The sequence below is a fragment of the Aptenodytes forsteri genome, unplaced genomic scaffold (genome assembly GCF_000699145.1).
Source record: "Aptenodytes forsteri isolate BGI_AS27 unplaced genomic scaffold, ASM69914v1 Scaffold15, whole genome shotgun sequence".
NCBI lineage: Eukaryota > Metazoa > Chordata > Aves > Sphenisciformes > Spheniscidae > Aptenodytes > Aptenodytes forsteri.
In genome coordinates this window covers 23,655,075-23,667,574 of record NW_008795129.1, presented here as the reverse complement: position 1 = coordinate 23,667,574, position 12,500 = coordinate 23,655,075, and the positions used below count along the sequence as shown (strand labels likewise).

The 12,500-nt window shown below is 48.9% G+C and overlaps 1 protein-coding gene across 1 annotated transcript in view; it reads left to right on the top strand.

Moving 5' to 3' along the window:
• The first annotated feature begins 3,622 nt into the window (after positions 1 to 3,622).
• FAM53B (family with sequence similarity 53 member B) overlaps positions 3,623 to 12,500 on the top strand; it is a 34,266-nt gene continuing 25,388 nt past the window's right edge. The window contains exons 1-2 of the mRNA XM_009277948.1: positions 3,623 to 3,811; positions 6,940 to 6,991. Coding sequence (XP_009276223.1) covers positions 3,743 to 3,811; positions 6,940 to 6,991 — 121 coding nt within the window. The 5' untranslated portion in view covers positions 3,623 to 3,742. The remainder of the gene's footprint in view (positions 3,812 to 6,939; positions 6,992 to 12,500) is intronic.

The following is a 12,500-nucleotide window of genomic DNA, read 5'->3' as shown; positions in this document are numbered from 1 at the left end:
TGATTGCAAATGAGGAAATACATGTCTTAAAATAATTAATGGTCCCTGAAGAGTATCTTTTTATTAGCATGTGTGTGTTTGAAAGCCTCCAGTCTATAAATACACAGTAGTTTCCTCCTCAGAGTCAATAGGGAGAACATCCCGGGTCTGCAGAAGCGTTTCTCTCCCACAACACTTGTTTGCATCGAGAGGACATGACGGGGCAGGACCGTGCTGGGTCACGCTGTGCATCAGGAGCCCGGTGAAGCAGGATGGGGAGCCAAATATCACATTTCACTGGAAAGTTTTCCTTTTTATTGCAGTTTCTTGGGGATGATTTCAAAATGAAACCAAGCAGTAATTAAAAGAGCCCAGACCCAAAAGCATGCCTCGGACCCGACGTGGGGTGATGCTAGCTGCCAGCTTGCAGCACGGCTGGCGGTTTGCTGCGTTATCATTAGGGTTGCGTTAATTGCAGGAGATGCAGCAGAGCAGGGAGAGGGGAGGCACGAGGCGGCATGCGCTGCCGCCTGTCCGGCTCGGGCAGGGAGCTTCTGCCTGTACTTGCTGCTGTTTCTGCCTGCTGGCTGCCGCACGTCTGGGTGTGTATAGGAGTCTGCTGCAGCAACATTAATCATTACCTTAGGGAAAGATAATTATTCGTGAAGAAATCATACCCTGTTAATGAGGAACCATGCTTAACTGCTTTCATGCTGCTCTGAATGCTTGTTTGATCTTCACTGCCTGTGCTGCTGCCGTGCCGGTGATGGCCCCAGCGTCCTCCAAAACACAGAGTCCAGCCCCGCAGCAAGCATTGCTATCTCTGCATTGGGATCAGGCACAACCGAGACTGTGGCAGATAAAAATATAAACCTCAGGTGTTTTTAGTCCCTGTCCTGTGCTTTAGCCATCTGTGGTATGGCGCAGAGGACCAGGAGGGCACTGCCAGCTCTGTTCCAGGGGTTTCCCCAGTGCTGGGGAAAGGCTGGAGCCTCCCAAAGAGCCTCCCGCTCCTCATCCTTGAGGGGGCTTTAAACCTTTAAACCTGGCTTAGCTCCCCTGGCTCAGAGGCACGCACTGGGATCTAAGTGCCTCTTGTCTGTGGGCTGCTGTGTGCATGCTGGTCTCTGGGAGGCTGCTGACCCCGCAAGTTTGGCAGGAGGGGATTTTTCCTTGGGGAATGGGAGCTCTGTTCTGGCAGATCCAACTCTGACATCGGCAAGGGCAGCCACTGCCCGGCTCCCTGTCCCTGGTCTGTGGCTCAACCATGGTAGCTGGTGGGGCTAAAATTGCAGGGAGAGCACTCACAAGAAGTAAAAGGAGATGAGCCAGCAAGGATGGGGTGCTGTGCCGCTGCCAGCGGTGCCGCATGCGTGCTGCTGGGGCCCCGTACTGGTGTTGGGGATCTTGCTGTGAAACACTGGAAGCTTCAGCAGTGAGCATATCACCAGCGTTGCTTATTTTCCCCTTTATCGCTGCTTCCATGTTATGTGGTCCTTGCTTCCACACATCTTCTGTTTGTCCCCATCTGTCCCTTGTTACGTGCTGACACTGGCAGCCCTTTTCGGGGAGCATCCCCTCCTCTTGTGTTTGTTTAGAGCCTGGTGTTGCTGTGAAACACTGGAAGCTTCAGCAGTGAGCATATCACCAGCGTTGCTTATTTTCCCCTTTATCGCTGCTTCCATGTTATGTGGTCCTTGCTTCCACACATCTTCTGTTTGTCCCCATCTGTCCCTTGTTACGTGCTGACACTGGCAGCCCTTTTCGGGGAGCATCCCCTCCTCTTGTGTTTGTTTAGAGCCTGGTGTAAGCAGCCATCCGTCCTTTTTTTTTTTTGCTGCATACCAATATATTTGATGCAAGGACGGTCAAAACGCAGAAATGTAAAAGTCCTATGGAGCTTATTAATGACCATTCAGCGACACTTTCTGCTTGCTCCTGGAAAAGAGCTTGATGTCCCTAAGCTGGCCCCAGCACAGGGCTTGGGGAGCCTCCTGAGCATAACCTTGGGGGTCCGTGTGCTGTAACAGAGGTGTCTGAGCTGCCTCCAGGATCACCGGGGGGTTTGTAGCCCTGTGGTGATGGGGGCACATTGCTGTGTTAGTCAACTGGTCCTCCAGCCACCCCATCCTCCCTTATGTCATGGTCTCCTTGCGCGAACCCAGGCTATCCATAGTATAAATATGTGATCTGGGCTTAGCAAATTATGTGTCATTTTGATGGTCTGAAATGCTTTGCTTTTCTATTTGACAGTTTCCATCTGGTCACTGGGTTGCCCGGTAACTTGTGTATTATAAGCCCACCAATGTCCCATAAGAAGCTGGAGACTGTACCACGTGCCCTTGGGAACAGTAAATCTTTGGAAAATGTATTGGTTCCCAATCCTGGCTTTGCAGTCTGGATGAACTTTGACCTCACAAAATAATAGAAGGTGATTTTTCTTTACCAGCCAGCTGGCCTTCAAATGAGCTACTCATAACACCATCGCAAGCTCTAATCCAAGTAAACACGGAAAAGGTGATTTACGAGCTGGGAAGAGAAGCCCTATCAGTTCGTAATGAGGTTTAATACTTAGCGGCATATTCTCAAATATTGTCCTTAAATATTGCAATTGGGTTTTGACTGTGTGTTAAAAGATCAGTGTTTTATGCTCTTCATATCATGCAAATGGTATTTTTGTTTGTTTGCATTAACTGAAAGGCAACAAAATAGCAAAACAGGATTAGAAGAGTGATTTGGGGAAAACACTGATTTTTATAGTCAGATTTGAATTGCAATCTGTCTGCTTTTACACGGGAGTAAGTTTATCGGAAAGGATGCCAGGAGGTGAGGCAGAGCTGGGCAACTGCTTGTGGTCAGGTCTGTGCAGAGCTATATGAGCCTGGTTGGCAGCCTGTTCCTTAATATGCGCTCCTCATTGTGCAGCCTTTAGCTTTTCCTACCTAAAACTACCTAAGAAATAGATAAGGATCAAGAGGCATAGTGTGGCCCTTAGGATTTCAGGGCAGAGAGCTCTCTCCTTTCTTGCAGGCAACTCTTTGTGCCATTTTTCCCCCAAAGGGCTCTTCATGGGTTGGGAATCAGGGAGCAGCTGGGGTGGGCTAGGGGCATCCAGGGGATTTCACAGCCTTAATGATGCTGGAGGGGCTTTTTCTGCTGGACATCTGCTGCCAGTTGGTCTGGGGGCAAGGGCTTCTGTGAGATCAACCCACGGGCTTTAACGAGCCCTTCTATCAAAGCCTCACTATCTTCCATATAGGGGATGAGAGTTCCCTTTTTCAAAGGGCGAATTCAGAGGAAACTTTATTTATTTATTTATTAATTTGCCTGAAATACTTCTGTCCCTCCGGATCGCCTTGTGTACCTTACATGCTTCCAACAGCTCGTGCGAGTGTCCGTCCCACAAAACACCTCTGCACTGATGGGGTGCAGAGGAACACCAACAATATTTAAGTCTAAAATAAATACTCCTCTGGAGTAACTGCCTTCAGGGTGTTTTTCAGGCAGCGCTTGCCCCTTGCCCAGCACACCCAACCTCATCCCGCCGTCTCCCCACGCAAGTCCCTTAAAGCTGTTCCTCTCTCTCACTGTGCGTACAGGGAGTTTTCCACACTTGGAGCCTGTTCCTGTGCATCCCCCGAGGAGTCGGTGGGGCTGAGCCTTTCCCGGGGGAACATGCACTGAAAGAGGAGCTTCACCAGACCACGGCTGCTGGCGCCGTTTGCCTGGACCCTGATGGACTCCGAGGCAGGACTGCATTACCATGGTGATGATCTTAACCAAAACTCGGGAAAACAAAGGTGCTGACTCTGTAACATGCAGGACTGAGCTGGTAAGCTTTGTGAGATCTTTGTTCAAAACTCTTTTGCTGTTGAGAGCTTTGCTGTAGCTTTATAATAAGGGTTTTTTGTGCTGCAGGGCCGGATCTTTAGATGGTTTATAGCAGTGATTTCTACCGAGCTGCATTAATATCTAAGGAGCAGGCGATTAGTAAATGATTGGAGTGCTGTGGCTTTTGCATATGTGAATTTCAGTAAGCATGCAATGGAATAAACAGTAGAAAAAAATAAAATCAATGCCGTGAATAACACAGGCAAGAAATTGCTTCACCAACAGCGAACAGATGCTCATCATTAATAGGAGGATGAGCAAGTGGGGAGCAGGATTAAGTGGGAGATGGTGAAGGGCAGTGCTGTGGTACTTAACAGTCTCACTGGCAGCCTGGAGGGATGCAAATCCAACCACACCGAACGAGCAGGCAACAAAAAAAAACAAATTAGGGGCAGCAAACAGCCTAAATGATGCTGCAAGGGGCGAGCAAGGCTGTGGGGCTGAGCGTACCTACGGTAGTGGGAAATGAGGGGCAACGCATTTTCTGGGGGCAGTGTCAGAGCAAGTGAGGGTGGGGAGCAGAGGCAGGAGGAGGAAGTGCGGGATGATGGAGAGTCGTCTGAGAAAGCCCAGAGCAAGGCTGGTCGTGGACGTTTGCTTCTCTGTCCTCCGGGAGGGATGGTCATAGTCCGAGAAGAAATTAGACCGAAAGGCTATTCCTCGCAGGGTGCGCTGAGAGCCTCAGATAAGGGCGTGCAGTAACACAGCAGGAAGCATCTGGCAGGATTAGCCATAAATGGGTATTTTGAGCATAAAAGAAATATAAATGCCTAAGTTTGCTGAGGATGACAAACTATCCGGCCGGGCTTCCCGGGCAGATTGCACAGCATGCCAGGGCAAAGGCAGGCTGCCCTGGCAGTGCGCAGTGGAGGAGAAGGCAAGCAAGCCAGAGGCAGCATTAAATCCTGCCTTAAAAGGGTGAAATTTGGGAAGGAAGGATATTGATATATTAGAAAAATATCCTTGCTTTAGTGTTGGCTCCTGCTGGGAAGGCAGCATCTCCCGTGGCTGCTGCTCGGGGCGGCGAGAGGGGAGCCTGAGCATCCAGTGCTGGCTGTGCCCCAGGAGGTGTGTGGGGCAGGTGGAGGGGAACTTGCTCTGCAGAGAGGCAGATGAGAAGTAGTTTCTTCTACTACCCCAGGCAGGGATCGGCACCCGGGCTGTCCGATGGCAGGCAGTGGAGGTGCGGAGCTGTAACACAAAACTTTGCCCTCGTGTGTTTGCTGAGGGCCTCCCGCAGCTCTGGGGCTGGGTCAATAGTGCAATGATAGTCCTGCTTACACAAGTTGAATTGTTGGGTTGTCCAGGCTGTTAAATTGGGGCAGATGTTCACAAGAAGTCTGATCCACCAAAGAAAGCAAGAGTTTTTCCATTGACTTCATGAGAAAGGCCAAAAAGCAAAACCTAAAGGAAATAAGTGTCCGAGCAGCGGGACAGTATCACCTACCAATGCCCAATGGGCTTGTTTGGTTCAGTTCCCAGTTTGGCGTTAAGACGAAACTCTTACAAAATGGTAATTATACTCAATATGAGACATATGTCATCTTAAGATGTTCCTCCCCCTCCCGCGTTTGCAAGCAGTATAGCTGGTCTCTGGGGCTGGCACACAGAGGGGTGCTGGCACAACCACCGCCTTCTCTGGGGCTTGTCCCACTTCCATTGCTGCTCCACTTTGGCCACTCTTTGGAGACAGCTGCCTGTCCTCGTTGTCTCCTGATTAATTCTACTTGCCACTTCATAAGGTGGGGCTTAACGGATAAAAATAGCCTGACTTCACCTAGAAGAGTGGCACATGCTCCAAAGAAGGTGACCAACCCTTATTTACCTTGTCCACATCTGCACGCCATCGTTGTTTTCTGCCTCCACATCCCTCTATATTCAATATTTACAATATTCTGTATATGAAGTGGGATCCTTTCGTTGGATTGCTCTGTACAGGCAGGTGCCAGCATTTGGTACGTTATTATTATTGTTATGTGAGCAGGCAACGTGTAAAACATGGATCAGGAGAGAAAATGTGAATGTGGTGGCCTAACACCAGATAAAACACAGCTATGACAGCACAGATGAACAGGGAGGTCATGCTGGTGCTTCCCTCAGATGATGTAAAACCTCGGTCAGATGGGATGGTGTTGCCAGGAAAAACACTTCAGAAGCAGAATATGGATATTTTTGAGGATAATAAAAGAACAATTAGTATGAAAGTGTGTTTTTGCAAACATAGCTGAAATGGCATGTAGCTGCAGATGACATATTGATTTATTGTATATAAAACTGTCCATGCCCATTTTTAGAAGCCTGATGATGTCTCTTGCACTGTCAAGAGGAAAATTCTCGGAAAAAAAGAGTGTAAAAAGCATCCAGGATTATATTGTACCCATATAGTAGCGTTTTTCCCTATTTTTAGTGCAAATCAGCACAATCTGAATGCGGACTCCCCAGAAGTGCTGGGGTGAGGGCGTCTTGCCTTAGAAACACACTATATGTTTTAAAAAAACTAAATAGAATCATAGAATCATTAAGGTTGGAAAAGACCTCTAAGATCATCGAGTCCAACCGCCAACCCAACACCACCAGGCCCACTAAACCATGTCCCTAAGCGCCTCATCTACACGTCTTTTAAATACTTCCAGGGAATAGCCGCTTTCTACCTAGATGGGAGGCCTTAATGGGCTTGGATGGGGTTCAGATACCACTGCTGCTGCTTTCTTGCCCAATCCAGAATTACTGCTGAATTGCAGCTCCCGGTTTAGTTTCTCCAGTGTTTTGGGTCCTGCAGCTGGGGATTCGCTGCAGCTATTCCTGTGGGTAAGGACTAGGTGCGGGAGCCATGATGTGCAACCTCAGGCCTCGACACCGACTCTCTGCAGTGTTTAATTAAATTTGATTTCACTGAGGGAAGATGACTGGGTCTGTCCCCCAGTCCCTGCCGAAACGGGACCCTTGCAGGCGCCCGAGGCTCTCCTCCCCGCTGGGTGCTGTGCGACTTTGCTGAGGCTGGAGGCAGGGTGGTTTCTGGTGCCCCAGTCGAGTCCACGAGAAGTGAATAGTTTTTCTGGTTGTTTGCAGCACACTCCAAAGATGAGTCAAGGACCTACCCTCTTCTCTTGTGGCGTGATGGGTAAGTAACAGAAACTTCTGTCCATATTTACTTCACCTCCACTCCCGCTTCCTTATAGCGATGGGTGGGAAGATGTCCTGACTGGCTGGATCTCTCCAAAAAATGCTCCCCTGCAGACCCTGGGGGGGGCGTCCACCCACCTGCCCCATGTAGCGGGGATGGAGGGGCACTCACCACACCACCCACTTAGTGGTGGCCATCACGCCTGTGCCACCCTCCTTCCCAGAGGCGGTTGTCCTGCCCCATTGCCATTGCTGAGTGAATTGCTTATCTCCTTCCCCCTTCTCAGTGCTTTGATATGTCTGCTTATTTTCAGAGTAACTTGTACAGTTGAGATCATAAGCATTTTGGGTCTGAGACTGTGTTTGAGTATCCAGCCCACAACTGTGGCTCTTGACTGTTTGCACGATGCAAGTAATAAATATCAGTATTATCACAAAAATATTCTACCACTTGGCATGAAGTGTTTGGACAGGCATCAAACAATAAGGAAAATGTCTTATTTTTGCCTTTGACAATAACCATGGTATAGGATGTTTAATACCTTTCATGTCAGAGCTTGCTATCAATTTTTATGCTGAACAGCCACCAAAATTGATGGGGGATTGGTGCCTTGGCTGGTGATCCTGAAAAACTGATAGTGCTGGAGGATGTGCTGTTATTTTGTGCTCTTTTGGTTTTGTAGGGAGGAGCTAGTCACTAGGCGAAGTCTCAAAACTCAATTAAAATTGTAAGTCAAGTTTGAGCCAATGCTTTACAGACAAAGAGGCTGCCCCTTTTCTTCATGGACGCAACTCTCATTAGTGTTAATGGGACCCGAGCACATGCATTGACAGGAGATATTTCCCAAGCGCTCTGATAACTCCAGTCATCAGGAGGGGGGGTGGGAGAAGATGGAAAACATTTGGATTTTTTCAGATGAAAGTCACAAGCTTCAAAGTCAAGAAGGGGTAGAGACAGCCCGTTCCCTTTCTCCTGCCTGTCAAACATGAGTGAGGAACAAAGAAAAACATGAGCAAGAAACAAAGAAACCCAATCAGATGGTTTTGTCTTGCACTGTGGCACTGCCAGGGTCTTCAACAGATATGAAGAGTCTATGCCTAATTGAAAAGCAGCTTGTCTTTAAGAGCTTTTACAAAGCCTTCTGTGTCTTCGTAGCGCTGCGCTGGTCTTCCTTGGCTGCCAAATTATCTTCTTTCCAACGGAACCGAATGTCACCTCCTTGACCACAGCTTGCCATTTAATGGTCTTCGTCATGCCCGGCCAAAAAGACCCAGTCTCTTCAGCATGCAAGGGCATTGGTTGGCTTGGGTATCTTTCCCGAGCGTTCTTGATCATCTGTGCTATCTCCAAATGTGGGCCACGATCACAGACTAATCCAGTGTCAAAACTTGCTTGACTTTTTAAATAAGTCCCATGGTTCTCATGGCACCAAATGCAAAACTGGGGGAATATTTCAGGTCAAAGGGCCAAGTCCCTGTCGGTGAAAAGCGCTGAGATAAATCAATACAGTGAAGTTTGGACTGGCAGTGCAGCCAACCAGAGGCAAAGACTCATAGTCCCATGTACAATGTTGGGGGGATAGAGGGAAGTTGGCTGAATTTTCTGAGTTTTTCACCAGAAGAGGCTGACGGTCTTAGCACAGGGTCTTCCCAGTTGCCTCTGGGGGCGAGGGCAGCTTTGGGCAGGAAGGCAGCTTGTGGCTGGTCCCAGCAGTCATGGGACAGCGGGGCAGAGGGAAGCCCAGCCTCGGCCAGGCTGCCAGGGAGAGCATCATCCAAACCCTGGAGCTTCCCACAGGCATCGGCTCAGGAGCGTTTATCTCCAGGAATGAGAAGGAAGAAGTTGGGTCAAAGCCCCAAAGGGTGTGTAATGCACCATGACCAAGAAACCCAGCTGGGCCAAGATGGCAAGGCTGGGGTCCTGCTTACCCGTAGCATAATGTGGGGAAAAGAGTAAACTGATGTAGATACCTCGTAAGGTACTAAACACCAGAAGAATCTGAATATCAATTATAGATTGTAATATAACTCAATATATGAGTAAACATTATTAAAGACTCGATATGTCGGATGATGCAATGTTAGATCCACTTCTCAAGGTGATCTAAATAATCTTTTGATTTTTAGATTTGTAAGAAATACTCCTGCCAGTGTGATGACAATATTACTAAAAAGATTGGTTTTTACCTTTATATAGCCCTTTGCTGGGAGGAAGATTAAAGGTGAAATGCCTAAAACTATAAATTCAACAATTTTATTCCCTTCTCCTTGATGGGTCCTTGAAACACCTGGGAGTATAAGAATTGTCCTGTTGTTGGATAGGGTTTTTTTTTCTCCTTTTTTCCCTTTCCTTCCCCTGCAGTCTCCATCACATGCCCCCAGTCAAAATATCAGTGACTGTGCTAGAGAAAGAAGGCGCTGTATTAGAAAGTTGGGGCATTACTTTTGACTTCCTATATTGAAATGTTTCTGTCTTTGGGTGGATGGCAGAAGAAAATTTACAATATTTTAACAAGGCATTGGCAGCATCACCTAACCTTTCCCTAGCAGGTATATAAGCAGCACTCAATGTCTAAATCGGTAGCACCAGAGGCTGCACTAGTCCAGCCTTTTAAGAGAAACTCAGCAGGCGTATGCCAACAGCTGTGGCCTCCTGTTTTCTGTGTAAGCAAGAAATTATCTTTGAGGCAAACTGCAGGCAGGGTTTTATTGAGGCTGTGACAAGGTGCTTGCAAGTGCAGTCACCCTGGCCGCAGGATCAGTGTCCTGGCACGGCAGTTGTTGCATGCATAGCCCTGCTTGTAAAAGGGAAGGGGAGGATGTTTGAGCCTTGGCCTCCTGTTTTCTGTGTAAGCAAGAAATTATCTTTGAGGCAAACTGCAGGCAGGGTTTTATTGAGGCTGTGACAAGGTGCTTGCAAGTGCAGTCACCCTGGCCGCAGGATCAGTGTCCTGGCACGGCAGTTGTTGCATGCATAGCCCTGCTTGTAAAAGGGAAGGGGAGGATGGGTTTGAGCCCATCAGGGACGGATCCATCTTCTGTGAAATGCTCTTTTAAAAGTAACAGTCATTTGCTTTTCCCCTTGGAAAGCACCCCCAGAATTTGTCCTTGTAGAGCGCTGTGGCAGAGTGGGGTGATGGACGAAGCGCACAGGTCAGCTCGTCCGTCCTTCGGCACACTCCTCCACCATCGTGGTTTGGCAACACCAGCAGTCCAAGAGGCAAGTGTGCCAGGGGGGTTGCAGCCTTGGGTCTCGTCATTGCACACCTCTTACCTGGAAATTACTTTTCACACCGCATAGGTGATGGAGGAAAGCCAAGAAGCCAGAATGAAGTCCAGCTGGGGGGTGATGCCCCTCGATCGCATCCCGAAAGCACCCGCCCACCCCTCTGCCTCCCAATGCAGGGCTTGCATGCCTCCTGTTTCTGAACCGGGATTTCCTGGGATTTCAGGGTTTTTTTGGAAAGCCAGCAGCGTAGAACAGCATCTTGGTGCATGTTCAAGCACAGTCAATCCACAAAGAGAGAAAGACGTGCAGGGAAAGCCAACAAGGCGTAGCTGGAGCGGGGAGAAGTCGCCAGAGGATTGTGTTGAAGAGCAGGGCACGTTTTGCCATCGAGGTGGGGAATGTCCCTCCCCCGTGCAGGCTGGCACGAGGAGCCCGCAGCCCACTGGTGTGTTTATTCTCCAGCAGTAGATTTAGGGGCTGTTGTTTTCATTTCCCATTGAAGCACAGCTCCGCGCATCGTATTTTAATCTTATTCCTGCAATGGGAAGGCTCTATGGCACTGCCATCGGCTAATTACAACCATTAAATTTGTTCCACATTTAGTAATCGTCTCTCAAACATAAACAGGGGGCAGTGGAAAACGCAGGCTGCCTTTTCCCCCGTGCACGGAGGCTGGGAGACTGAAATTGACTTGAACAACATGGGAAAAAGGGAATTGGATGCACACCCGTGTGAAGAGAAATGTTTGGGTTAAGATCCAAACAGAATTTATCTGCCAAAAAGGAGAAGAAAAATTGATTGAAACCCATAATTGCTTTACAAGTTGCCATAATAAATTATGTATTAATGTAAATTTTTTCACGGGAAAAGAACGTAGAGGAAACTTGAGCAGAAGGATCATGCATTATGTATAAAAAGGAACTGTAAAAATATTATAGCAGCACATTTGTGTCGCTGTAGTTAAAGTTGTGTCAGCGTTTTGGTTTTACACCCTTCTCTGTGGTTATGAACGTGGTCATTAAAATTTAGTTTGTGTCACCAGAGGAGCACAGCAGTCGTTTAAAAAGCCTGCGACCATCCCAAAGCAGGAAGGTGCCTGGCATGTCTGTGCACTGCTCCTGCAAAACCTGGAGCTCAGCATTTGGAAACCTGGCTGCAATGCTCTGAGGGTGGATCCCATTCTCCATGGGGCTGTGCAAAGCCCTCAGGGACGTTTTGGAGGACAACACCCCTCTCCTTGATTTTGGGACGTGACTTCAGCTCATGAGTGCCTCATGCCCCGGACCACTGGGCTTGTTTAATGTGGTGAAGGTTGCACAGGATGGACACTGTAAGGGTTCATGTTCACTCTTGAAAGTGAATGTCTCAGTTTTGCCTGAAAGGAAATTTAGGAATAGATAGTGGTGCCGATAGTGTTTTGAGCATGCTATCGATGGTCCCAGGACGGGTTGGGCCGTGCTCGCACGCAGGTGACTTCTGGCTTGTCTCTGAAAATAGGAGAGGGGGAAAATAAACCAGGTGAGGATCACCCGGCAGCCAGAGCCCAGAATGTGCCAGGTCTTGCTGGGGCTTGTTGCCGCTTGCCCAGCCTGGCGAGTCCTGCTGGCACGTGCTGGCAGGGCACTAGCCTTGCGCAGAGAGCAGATGCTGCGGCTTACAGCAACAGCCGCTATTCACCCACACCCCAAGTGCTCTGGCAGTTTGACACCCAACATCTCCCTCCCAGAGCATCCCTGGCAGGGCTGCTCCCCACCACCCCGGGGTCAATGGCTCTGCCACCAAACTGTCCCGGAGGCCTGGCAGGGCGGTGGGAAGGCATACAGGCTGGGGGATGATGCGGGAGCCGGGGCTCAGGTTGCTCTCTCTGGGGCTGAATCAAGCTAACTCAGCCTTGCTTTGGAAAGCAGAAACAGTTTGGGTTTGGGTCCCCCTGCAGCTGGGCAGCCTGGGACATTGCAGCTGTAACCTGAATTTAATGCTGCTTTGCGCCAGTCTGAATTTCTTGCTGCTTCGTGCATGGTTTGCAAGAGGGCTCAGGCTCCTGCTGCAGCGGCCAGAGCGGGCAGGATGAGAAATTCAGTCCTCCCCAGGCTGCCGATAACACCCCTCTGTGTCTTGGGAGCTGGAAAGCTATTTCACAACCAAAGAGATGCCAGAAAATTCACTTTGTGTTGCCTCACCCTGGAAATACAGATTTGCAGATCAAAACGCCTCGAAAGAAATTTGCTGGACATGCTCATTAAGTGACTTGAAGTGCTTATTTTTGCAGTTTTAAGTT